Here is a 13,689-nt window from a genome sequence, read left to right on the forward strand (position 1 = left end):
GTTATCTGCAAAATGCGTGACTAAATAGCAAATGCTCATAGCTTTTAGTGTTCGAATCAGTTGCACGATAGATAGGAGTATCTTGATTTAAAAGTTATGTCCGAGAAGAAAAAGAGTGGGGCAGCACTATTGCAAAATTTAATATATTATTGATACCTCCTCCCTTTCAACATACTTACGTTGTAGGTATACAGTATGCATGTCCAATTATTAACATAAATTAAACATTCATTTTTTATAAAAAGTGAGAAATGACAGAAAAATTTAAGGGTTGCTTTCAAAAAAAAGTGTACACTAGGTAATTATACGTATTAATATTGCATACAATGACTCTCAATTTGCATAGAATATTATTTACAAAGATTTGTGTGGTAATTATTAGTTGTGTGAGGTTAAACCAAGAACTGGTCACTGAACTTTTTTTCTTTCTTTTTTTTAGTCTAGCTAGTTTTAAAATATTCTGTGGCTGACGTCACTGTTTAACGTTTCTGACTACCTGGCTACTATGATGAGGAAGAACGAAAAGAATATTAAAGTGAAAAAAAGGAGAAATAAATCACCCTGATGTGAAGGTTTTTAAACTGGTACTTTATTCTTCATTCTTATGTATAGGTGTACTATGGTCAAAGTGTTTAAAGTTATATAGCTAGAAGTCTTATATTTGCTAATGGATACAAGCAATTGATTTTCTCTACGCAATTAAAGGCCTAAAGCAAGAAGTTTTTCAACAAAGCATTTAACATTATTATCGTACTTCAGAACACTGGGATGATCTACTTTGAAAACAGGCACTCACTAGTCTTGTAATACAAGTGTAGGATTGATTTTAAATGATTATTTTTAAAACATACAGTTGTGTACAACATAGAATTATGACAAATTACCGTGCAGGTTTAGTTTTGGTGCAGCACTCGAAATAATTGTTGAAGAATTATAATTCTTTCAGTAATTTCCTTCTTATTGTTTCCTAAATGATTTGTGCTGGGCGACATAAAAATATCTCACTTGACATTGATAAAAATACAAGGGAGTCATCAGAATTAATTGTTGAAAAATTACACACATTTTACGGTTTGCGTATTAATATGGCCTCAGAATGTATGGCATAAAAAGTGCAGTGCAAAAGCACAAACCAATCTGTGATAGGTGGCCACTAAAACGAATGCTATCTAACCGAGGCAGAACAGGACGAAGTTGGAGAGACCGACGGTAGCGAGGCGGTGTGTCCGAAGAGAGCGGGCGCGTCAGCGACAGTGGGAATACACGTATGCGAGTGTAGTGAAAACACGTAGGTTTTGGCAATGATATGGGTTTCAGTGGCACTTGTAATGGTTGCACACTCGTAGCACTCCACCCGTAAACATGAAATACAGCTTCAATATAGTATGCAGAAATATACTGCCGGTAGAAAATAGCATCTAATACAATAATCTTTCATATGCACTCATTTACTTTACCCGTCGTAAAGGACTTGTAATGATTGGTAGAAACCGCACACTTATAACGTAAAATACTGGTGTATTATTTAGTATTTAATTCTACCGCCTGCAGAAATTCGTTCTCTATAAATATGTCTTTTCATGCAAAGTATTGAATTTTACCTGTAAATCTCCCAAAATGTGGTGCGCCATAAGTAAACCAGCACCCAAATTACTTTGTTATTATTATAGTGTTTCTGTTTAATGATATTTTACAAGTTATAAAAAGAAAATGCGTGCAGAATTTTTTGATCTGGAAAAATTTACTGCTTTTTAAAAGGGATCATGGTGTTATTTCTTCTTTTCTCTTAAACCATTCATACATACATATATGGATCTACAAATACCATAAAGTGTCTTTTTCTGACTTGTCAATGAATGGAAGAAAAAAAACTGGTTTTTATTTCTCTATTTCCTTAAACTATCTTTTACATAAAACAGTATACACATACCCGTAATATCGAGCAAAATATTCCTTGTAGGTAATCGATATAAGATCAGACCAACAACCTGTTCTCCACTTCTTGCACGATTAGAATTCTTGGTAGAAGAATTGTGCGAATTTACAACGGAAGCAAAATCTTCAGCTGAGCCTTTCATCGGCTATGCCTTGTGTTGGTAGGTATGGAATGAGGCAACGAGATGATAAGGTTTTCAAATAATGCCACATACACATATTAATAGGTTGCTGGAGCACATACTGTGTAAACATGTTAGTTTATGTGATGATATAGATTATGATGTAGAGACTGGAATCCTAGTATGTTATGTGAGTTATGTAAAATCATGATGGGTAATGGTTATGTGTGTTCTGTAGTTGGAAATACTAAGATATTGGAAAAGCAAATATAATTTAAAGGTAATATGATAATAAATGGAGATACTTGTATTTATTGTTGGAAATATGTATCAGTTTGCCTAACAGTATTAGCATACAGTCACTTGGAAAGTGATTCTGCAGTTATATTACGGTAAAGGTGCAGAGTAAGATTAAGAGGTCACGGTTGAATATTTTGAAGAATCTAACATTACTTTGTTACTAACACCTTGTAAGCTAAAGGAGCTGTTTTTTCTTTTTTTTAATTATATAAATGTAGGATGGTTTAAAGGTAGGTAAACAAGGAATAAACACATTCAGGATGCAGAGTTGAGCTGAACAAACTAAGTTTCCTTTATATGGTTCAAATAGTCACGAACTAATTTGATCGAGAATGAACGGAAATAACTTTAATCTGTTGATGTTAAATCTACGGGGCTAGAATTTCTCAAAGACATGCTAGATCGTAGCCTTTTGCTTTCAAGCCATTATGAACTAGAGCCATCAATATAGAAAGTCTGGTCAGTGTAGATAAAACTGTCTCGGACTAATGGGGTCAGCAAAGAACGGATGATATCCTCAATATACAGAACAACTAATCGGTCAACCTTTCACACTAATGTGATCGATCTTAACTGTCTTGCTACAGAATTATCCACACTATGACGATCCATAGCAGCACAGACGGTAGAGCAACAGTGGAAAACGTTAGGCTAGTCAGCTCTCAACGTTGGCTTTGCGTTGGCATTGAACACTTAGCCTAGCGTTTGTAAGTCACACGATAGCTTCTAAAAAATAAGTATAATTGTGATTGGGAATGCGAGATCGAAATTGTTGGGTAAATGATGGCAAATTGTTGGTTGCCCAACACACATTTTAAACCACCTTGAACCAACGTATTATTCAACTTCTTTACAACCAATTACCAACCATGCCCACCATTAACCTACCAAGTGTAACCGCTAGAGATATCAATGTATTGGAGAAATCAATGCTGATGACTGATACGCTTTTCCGGCTATTATTTTGCAAAAACATAGCCAAGCCAGTCTATTTGGTTCGAAACGTTTTACATCATTGTACAAGAATATACTCAATGTTGCTCAAATCATCTTCAAGAAAGTTGGCTTTAAAGATACGAAGAAGTGGACGCATAACAGATTCGTTCACTCGGCTAAATAAAATAGCGGGAAGAATCTTAAGAGAACTGTTGGACACAATATTTTCCACCACAAACTCGCTTGACCTGGAATTAAATCAAGTAAAGTTGCAGAAGTAAATGTTTTATCACTGATAACCTATGTCATCAGTAGCTAAGACCATTGCTTGACATTGTAAAGAAGTTAAACGTATTATTGGTAAACTCTTCCGAACAAACGACAGTGTTCAATTCAGTAGCGTAATTTGACATTGATAACAATTAGAGTTGTGTGATGTTTCGATATATCGATCATGTTTTGGCATTTTGTCGTTGCCCATTTTCGATATTTAACTCCGGATTTCGCACAGCCTTAATGACGGTACCATTTAAAAAGAAAATCATTCATGGCACTATTAATATATCCGAAAATGTTGAACATTCCAAGGTTTTGATACTTCTGTAAAGTCTAGTGGGTTCCCGAATTCGGTCTTCGGTGGGGGAGCACTTAGTTTAGTTTCGTTCATCATTGTTGAAGAGATTTGTACTGATTGTTTTAACATTGTTGCTACAGGAATTACTTGAAAAATGTGCCTGAGAACATCTAGGGTCAACGACCATTAAATGTTTTAAATAACAATATGCGATATGAGGTCTGTATACGATCTATTCAAATATACTCTCAGTCTCTATATCAAGAGTATTCCGAATCTAATCAAGGCATTTTGTTCATCTCATCATGACATACTTCTCAGCTTTGTTCTTAATGACTTCGTTAAATACGTCTATCGTAATTATGTTTTAATTAAATACAAATTAGCACATACTAATTTATAATTTTCAGATGCTCCCACGAATATAATCAATCCCTTATATGAGAGTCTGTAAAAAGACTGGAAGAAGAATATGATATATGCATTGTATATTTGGAATATGTTAATGATTCTAACATTAATGTAACATTAATATGAGAAACAAATGAATTGTGATGCTCTTCGTTTTATTTCTTTAACGGAAGATCTTAGCTTTGTCTAAATTAAGTGACACTGGTCACGTTATAAAATTGTTAATTTTACCCTCAGCTTCTAAAACGCCATATCGGTCTGTTTACAGTAAAAAGTATTCTCAGCTATAATTTGGAGATGGCAGAATGAACAAGAGTGTATTCTCCTTTATGAAATATTAATTTAATTTGGCAACATTGCACATATTGTCAAAAGGTTTCAGATCATCGGAGGAATCTTTTACCACCCTCCTCAAAGAAATTCGTCCTGGACCTGCCCCTGTCATTATGACACTAGCCAGAGAACAATACACTATAGTTAATAAGATATTACAACCTGAACTTATTATTAGCGTTTATACTTTAAATATATTTCGTTTAATGTTTTCAGAGTTTTTTGTATTTATTATATGCAAGTACAGAGATGGGAACAGAGATATGGATACGAATGGAAATGTTAAGAGCCTGCGTTGCTAAAATTAATCCAAAATTTACAAATGTTTCTTTTGCTTGTTTCTCATAAGTGAAAGGAGATAATGAAATGCAACTTACCACAATCGTAGATAATGTTATTCTACAACAGAAAATATGAACCTGAAGAATTTTCAGTGTTGTCATCCATAGAAATTACAGTGTTCCCAGAATATGATTTTCCCCAAAACCTAAATTAAGGCAGCGACTCAAGAAACGAACTCATCTGTATTTGATTACGTATCATGTTGTTTTGGAATCCTGTGAACTACTTTTTAAAAAACATTATTATTTAATTTTAATAACTTTATGTTAAAACTATTTTTTTATTACAAACTAAATACAAGTATTATTTAAAAAGTAATTCACAAGATTTCAAGACAACATGATACGTAATCAAATGCAGTTGAGTTCGTTTCTCTAGTCGCTGCCTTAATTTAGGTTTTGGTGAAAATGTTATTCTGGGAACACTGTAATTTCTATGGATGGCAACACTGAAAATTCTTCAGGTTCATATTTTCTGTTGTAGAATAACATTACCTATGATTGTGGTAAGTTGCATTTCATTATCTCCTTTCACTTATGAAAAACAAGCAAAAAAAAAGTAAATTTTGTATTATTTTTAGTATGTCAGCTCTTAAGGATGCGGTACAGACGCAAACCTTCGTCCTTGCATGGTCAGCCAATGGCGGATCGTTGTAACATATGGGGAAAAAGCTCTGTATAGCTTCAGAAAGCTACATAAGAATTAGTAGGTCTATATCAGATAAGCTTTCTCCCTTAAACTTGCAGTAATAAAATACACTTTTTTTTCGATGTTACTTCTCTCAAAAATTGCCATTGCTAATACTCCATAGGAGAAGCATACATTAAAAAAAAGAAAAAAAGAAAAGAAAAGAAAAAGAAAGAAAGAAAGAAAAGTAAAAACTGGAACTTACCTTCTTTCACGTCTCCTTCCAGAAACTGAGATCGTTGGAACAAAGTTAACTTCTGTCTTTCAGCAGTTCTGGTCTTTGCAGGAACTTCCCTCGCAAAAGTATTGCGATTTACCAAGAATTTACTACTGGAGTTGTTTCCAGTTTCTTCTAACAGCATAACAGCCGGTGCACTAGTAGTGGTAGTAGTAGTATTTGTTGTTGTGATTGTAGTGGTAGTGGTGGTTGGAACAGGAGAAGTTGTTGAAAAAATATTGGTAACTTCGGATTTGTTACGAGTGTCACTGTGAAAGTCACTAGCGCTGTCACTGCCACTGGCATTAACGATTCTTTCACCACTATGATAAAGGTCTTCTTGAACATAAGAATCAGTATTTGTCACTGGAACTTTGGCACTAAAGTTACTAGAAGATGGAAGATTGTTCTTTCGCAACCCATTGAGTAATGTTACTCCCGTAAGCTGCTGTAGTTTAGATAGTTCTTCAAGGGATGACGATGATGTTGATGACACAGGTGATGATTTTGTACTTTGAACATTATGACTTAAATCTACAGTAGAGTCAGATGCAGTAGTTGTTGTCACTGGGTTACCAGTGACGGAAGATGATTCTGGCACTTCAAGAAGATTCAGTAACATTGAAGGCACACTCATGACTTTTTTAGGTACAAGTGGTGCTGACACAACATTGGTGCACTTCCTTTTAAAGTCTTCATTGTGTGGTCCTTCATAAGTGTGGCACGAATCACATACAGTGTCCGAAAATGGGGTGCAAGGATGAGCTTCGTAAAGATCATCCCCACAACGGGAACACAACCAGCAAGGGTTGTGGAACGAATTGTGTGGCGAATATCGTCCAGGTTCACATTTCTCACACACTGTGTCGTTATAAAATGTACAGGGAACTTGGACTCCGTACCCAGGAGGACATTTCGAGCACCGGAATTTCCTATGGTTGTGACGTAATCGGTGGCGTCCGTGAAGACTCTGTAAAGAAAAGAATAAAAAGCAATTAGTTGTAAGTAATAACAAAATTAGCAATACTGTGCAAAAAGAGTAACACAAATGATCATAAAAGACAACTATTTAGAGTTTACAAATCGTCATAGCTAAAGGTCCTGTAGAAATGGGTGTGGCATATAAACACACAGCAGGTCGTATTGATTAAAGTGTGGCATATAAACACAACATATGGGCAAAGAGTGTGTTTGTGTTTTATAAGCCTCATTTACGTTTTTCTGAAATAAGTCATTCAACACCCAATGATAGGCTTAGACGGTTTTTAGGGCATCCAGTTTTTGAGCCTCTAAAGAAAGATTGATAGCCGTCCCTAAAAGCGGAGGTAACAAATAAACACCTAGCCGATTGTTTCGTTTAAGACGGGTGTGGTATATAAACACATCAAGACGGAGAGGGTAGGTGTGGTTTATAAGCCTCATTTACGTTTAATTTGTCAAACAAGTCGGATATATCGCATTTCAAGGGTACACATTTTATCATCTCTTTCAATCTTCAATAAGAAAGCAAAAGTCTTCCTTGTGCTCATCCAACCGAGGAATGTCGTTGGAAGCAATCAGATAAGAAATTTTGCAGATGTCCACTCAGCCGTGGACCCAACACTTCTTGTTATCTTTCGATCAGCGTTTTTCTTCTAAGATCACTATAAGCATTCTCCAAGGAAGTGATTCCTTGTCACGCATTAAAAATAACAGGAAATCACTAACTAGTTCATTTTTAAAATACTGGTTCTATTTCACAGGTAGTGAGGTATATATAAAGGTACCATTATATATGAATCTCCAAACGTCACTGCTATTCCAGTTAAAGTTGTCTAGTATATGTTTCAAATAAATATTCTTGTTTTGAATTTCTTATTGCTGATCATTGGGAATAGTTTATAAAAGTGTAGAAATATATGGACGTTCAAGTTAGGGCTTTACGTTGATTGACATAGAACAAAAAACGATAATACATAGCTAAAAACTGTATTTTTAGAATTGAATCAACTTCTCAATAAAATATATCATCTCTACTCTTAACATTCTTCTAAAACCGAACATTTTTGAAATTTACTAGTACCTCTGGTTTCATTATTGATTTCCATTAAGCAAAAACGGCGAGAGTTACCGAGAAATGTTTTAATGGAATCGATTAAACGTCCCAACAATACATGCTATCTACTCCGTTAACCTTCTATTGAAACCGGGAGTGTTAAAATCAACAATTTCTAATTTTAACGTTCATAGCCGTACCATAAAAACGGTAATAGATAGGGACGAACGGTTTTTGGAAATCGGTTCAGCGTTTCAAGGAATCATATCATTTGCGCTCGTAGCACTCTACAAAACCGGAAGAGTTTAATTTTTCTTACTTCTTTTAAAATTTGATTACCGTAGATCAGAAACTGTAAAATATAGCGAGTAATGACTTTCTAATACAGGGCCGTCATTTCGGAGGGCAGGGAAGCAATTGTTCCTACTTAAGTTTGAGAAATACATTTATTAAAATGTAGCCTATACTAATATATAACAAAAAAACGTCAAGCTCTTGTCGGAGCATAATCTTGCCTCTCTGACAGAATCTAAAATGCAGCCACTGTTCTCATATGGATTCAATGTCCCAAGAAAGGAACGTATTTATTTCTCTATCCTCAAAGTTTTACATTAGTTATACTTATTTATATGACAAGCTGTTGTGGGCCCTGTAATAAGACAAAAATATTTACTTTCACAATTTAATGCACGCTAATCACATCTCAGGTGCGTTTTAATCTAAATATATAATATGTATTGCACTTTCTAGAAATCAGTTTTCCTTAGTTTATTCCCAATTAGACTAGTGCATAAATTTTGAGTTCCTTTTTCAAATCGAAGTATTGCTTTTTTTTTTAATGCCAACTTCCGTCTGCTCTTGTATTGTAGCTCCGAAAACCTCCTCTTTGATACTTCGTATTGCAATTCACATGCTTATGTCCAATCAAGTGCGAAAAGTCTTTGTTTTACGCTTCGCAGAATTTATTCGTACGTGATAGACAACATTCATTCTATGCTGGCAGATATAATGCCATTACCGTTCGGTTCCTCAATTAGTTACTGAGTTCGACAAAAGACTTCCTCACATAAGTCAAAATAATCTATCAAGTCTGTCTGCTGTTCCTCATTCTTCAGTATGCTCTGCAATACGTTCTACATTACATATATATCTCAAGCCACTTTCAACTTGGTTCACTGCTAGAAATGCTAAACACAAATCATTCCACTACGTGTACGCACTGATTTATCTTCCTTGTATACAGCTCGTGAATCTAATGCTTGAATCTTCCTCCACACAGACTGCGACAAAAGGTAGAAACAGCCTTTCACATTTACACTCGGTCCGAAACTTTTTTAAAGCATTTATTATCGCCATTTCGAAGCCCATCCAATAGTCAAAGAGTCAAGTATTATACTTAAAGAAACATATTTTTGATACTATGTATCTCTTATCTCTCTGAATAGTATAAATTTTAGCAATATTGGGTAGGGATGGCCAAAAATTTTCGGATCCGGATATCCCGGACTCAATGAGATTCGGATCCAAATCTTGTCAGATCCGGACCTAGAACCGGACCTCGGATCCAAATCTCAGATCCGGATCTCGGATCTGGATCCGAAATTCGAATCTCAGATCTTGATTCGTATCCAAACCTACATCTGAAATTGTGATGATAAAATTGAATATCTAAAATTCGTTAAAACTTTTTTCGGATTCACTAATATAGTAGGTTGCTGTGCTTCCATAAAACGTCTGTGCTACCTTTGTTCTTTATTTTATTTTAACCTTGCAATGTTCTTTACATGTTGCACTTTCTGACGAAGTGTAGTAAAATGTTTCCAAGTTTGATTTCTTCCCATTTCAGAGTATAGTGAACTGTCTGAAAACTGATGTAAATGGTAACAAATTCTTCTGTTTAGCTCCTCTTCAAAACTTAATGTTAGCTTCACATTGAAAATGTTTATTTTATTCTTAGAAAATAAACTTTACTATTTTCTCATATACGAATGAAATATCTTTTAGATAAGGCCCTTCTAATCGCAGGAATACTAGACAAAACAAACTCTTTATTAATTGTAATTTCTGACTCACTAGAGTCCAACAAATGTAATAATGAATATCTTTCACTTCGAAGGTACAACAACAAATAAGACTGGTTGGCGTGGAACAACAGTAGATTTTTAAACATACACACGAGAATTTCAGGAAAGCGATATGGTTATGTAGTATTATTAGTATTAATAAAAGTGTTCGTTGTGTGACTTTATCACGTACTTTATGGCTTGCCCTTCTGAGGTTGGGAGTTTGTTGAAGGAGTAAATATAAGAGATTTCTGTTATTTTTCTTCACCCTCAGGTTTCTTTTATCATACATGGCAGGACTTAACCAAAACACATTCATGCATCGTATCATTGAAGCGTTTTGTGTTTTGTCTATTAAAGTGTTCAAAAATATTTAACATATTTGCATTTGTTCATGTGATCTCAGGTTCAATTCTCGGTGGGAACACACATGAGACAATTGGAAGCTAAAACAATATAAAAATAGTATTTAAAAGTCAGTAAATTGATATTAAAACTTGAGTTATCTGTTGGGACTGTAAGGCCGTAGTTAAATTAACCCACACGTTTCGTAAAGATATATTATGTCGTTATTGTTTATTTACTATAAGCTACCAGATACATCCTCAGAGGCCACTTTACACTGTAGTAATCAACAGATGAAAACAACATTAAAAAAGGAATGAAAGGAAGGTCTCCAGAGCCTTAGATCAAGGTACTAACCTAGCATTTGCCCAGTATTTTGAAACGGAAAATTTTCCGATTCATAAAAACATACTCCACTTATTCCTACATCGTTGTTTAGCCGTGATGTGAGGTGGAAAATTTTCTTCTATATTTTTCCGGAAAATTTTCCGTTCTTAACAAATATCAGTGATCAAGTAACAATTCCTCAGTATTCATAAAATTGATTGAATTTATGTATAGAAATGTCAAAAATGGAAAGATCGTTTAAAGAATTTGAAAATTTTCATGGCTCTCACACTTTTCAGTACTATGTAGGAACAAGTGAAACAATGTTTCATAAATCGAAATATTTTGTGTCTTGTATGAAAAAATTGAAATTTTTAAGAGTCGGAAAATTTTAATTATTTTGAAGCAAAAAGTAAAACAACTTTTTGTGAATCGGAAAGTTTTATTGCTCTGTAGAAGCAAATTTAAGGAATTTTCATGAATCGGAAAATTTTCATCACGATGTAGAAACAAGTGAAAACACTTTTCATAATCCGAACAGTTTTGGATATTATATATAGTGATGTTAGGTGGAAAATTTTCCACTATATTTAACTGCACATTGAGATATACAATTCCTGTAGAGGAAACTTAGACAGCAACAAATTATAATTTTCTAATTAGATTTCGGGAACCAGAAAATTTTCTAATATTTCAAGTTGGGAAGTAAAAATTTACATAATGTTTCTCTCTCTCTCTCTCTCTCTCTATCTATCTATCTCTCTCTCTCTCTCTATTATATCTACTTATTTCTAAATGTTGCAGAGTGTAAATCTATAAAAGTAGTAAAGCTATGAGAAAACCGTCTTATGCGTATTAAACTGACGAAATCTAATATTGTAAGATCAAAGGTGGATTCTGAGGGAAGAACGCATTGAAGTTTTTGAAACATTCTTGAAATGAAGAATCCTTAAATTTTCATTTCATGAAACTTTTTAAGACAATATTTATTACCAATAAATTCTACGGCTAAACAACGATGTAGGAATAAGTGGAGGATGTTTTTATGAATCGGAAAATATTCATGACTTTTAATAAATTGAAATTTTAATTAATAGAATGGGATGTACTCTACGAACTCATGTTCTCTGCTCTTTGCATACACACACACACACACACACACACACACAGAGAGAGAGAGAGAGAGAGAGAGAGAGAGAGAGAGAGAGACAGAGGAGTTGAATTGAGTTGGTTTTGAAAAAATGAAATGAAATCTTTAAGTTTTACGTCCCACGGTTATGCCGGTTAGGCTAAAGGAGACAGTGATGATGAGAGATGAGTGAAATGGTGGAATGAAGAAAGTGGGAGGAAACAGAAGAACCCCGAGAAAACCCACGAGCACGGTGTTTGTCCACCACAAAGTCCACACGGCGCTAGCTGGGATCGAACCAGGGACCCCAAGCACCGGAGGTGAACGCTCTACCACTGAGCCACCGCGCCCCCAGAGTTGGTTTTGAGTTTAACGTCCCTTTCACCAGCGAGACTAGATAAGACGGGACCAAGGGACCAACTGATTAACGTGAAATCCGAACTACATGAGCTCCCGCTGGGAATCGAAGCCAGGTCTTCCATGCCAAAGGCGCGTATGCTAACCGCTTTGCAACAAAGGAGCTCGCAGATGAAGAGAGAGAGAGAGAGAGAAATACTGTGTAAAAGTTTACTTCCCAACTTGAAATATTAGAAAATTTTCCGGTTCGCGAAAGCTAATTGGAAAATTATAATTTGTTGCTGACTAACTTTCCTCTACAGAAATTCAGTTTTGTAGCTGAATGTGCAGTTAAGTATAGTGGAAAAGTTTCCAACTAACATCACTATATATAATATCCAAAATTCTCTGGCTTATGAAAAGTTTTTTCCACTTGTTTCTACATCGTGATGAAAATTTTCCGATCTATGAAAATTCCTTTCACTTGTTTCTACAGAGCAATAAAACTTTCCGATTCACAAAAAGTTGTTTTACTTTTTGTTTCAAAATGATGAAAATTTTCCGACTCATAAAAAGTTCTTCAATTTTTCCATATAAGACAGAAAATATTTCGATTCATGAAAAATTGTTTAACTTGTTCCTACATACTACTGAAAATTGTGTGAGCCATGCAAATTTTCAGATTCTTTAAACTATCTTTCAATTTTTTTTTTTTTTTTTTTTTTTACATTTCTGTACATGAATTCAACCAATTTTATGAATACTGAGGAATTGTTACTTGATTACTGATATTTTTTTTAGAACGGAAAATTTTCCGGAAAAATATAGCTGAAAATTTTCCACCTCACATCACTACATATATTGTTACAGATGGCTGTGGGTGCTGTTGTTCGCTCTGAGAAATGCATCTTCTTAATAAATCTCTGTTAGAAATTCCATCAGACTAAATATGCTTTGCTGAGTGAGCGTCAGTGAAATGGACATACACCATTTCGCCGTCTAAAATGAAATAAAAATCATAGCTGGCGACAAGAAAATTGGTCAAACGAGAAGACACCATTAGAGACACATGATCCTAGGTTTTAACCCCTATGGTCTCACTGGCCTCACTAACTGCCTCCAATAAATAATTAGATATATTAGTACAACATGTGGTTATTTTTGATCTCTTGCGTACTATTACATCCAAAAGTTTCTTTCCTTTTACTTTTTTAATTCAAAGCTTTAAACATACTAAATTTTAGTGTTCGATTCGTGAGAGGAAGGTTGGGATACAACCGCTTGTTTTTAGCCTACTTCTGGTACTTGAACCACATTCAAAAATTGTAATTTTTGTCATCCAGCTCTCCTTTTCTAAATTTCATAAATCGTAAAGTATTCTAGTAATCTGTTCTATGTTTCCATTTGAACAATCTATTTATATTCTTATTCTTTAACTCTGTTTTTATAGGTATTGCATTTATTTGAATCTGGTCTCTAAACTTACATTTAGACAATGAAAATTCAAAGTATATACGTATATTCAAACGGATGTAAATGCTCCCCTAAGCCATCTCTTGGAAGCGAGAAAAAGTAGTAAGAAAAATCTACGATATAC

The 13,689-nt window shown here is 34.5% G+C and overlaps 1 protein-coding gene across 1 annotated transcript in view; it reads right to left on the minus strand.

Annotated features, from left to right (window-relative positions):
- The window catches only part of LOC145669613 (uncharacterized), a 242,005-nt gene that overhangs the window by 48,694 nt on the left and 179,622 nt on the right, over positions 1–13,689 (minus strand). Inside the window, exon 2 of the mRNA XM_081737846.1 lies at positions 5,846–6,827. Within this exon, the coding sequence (XP_081593972.1) occupies positions 5,846–6,827 (982 nt within the window). The remainder of the gene's footprint in view (positions 1–5,845; positions 6,828–13,689) is intronic.

This window comes from Thermobia domestica, chromosome 14, assembly GCF_964235325.1.
Source record: "Thermobia domestica chromosome 14, izTheDome1.hap1.1, whole genome shotgun sequence".
Lineage (NCBI taxonomy): Eukaryota > Metazoa > Arthropoda > Insecta > Zygentoma > Lepismatidae > Thermobia > Thermobia domestica.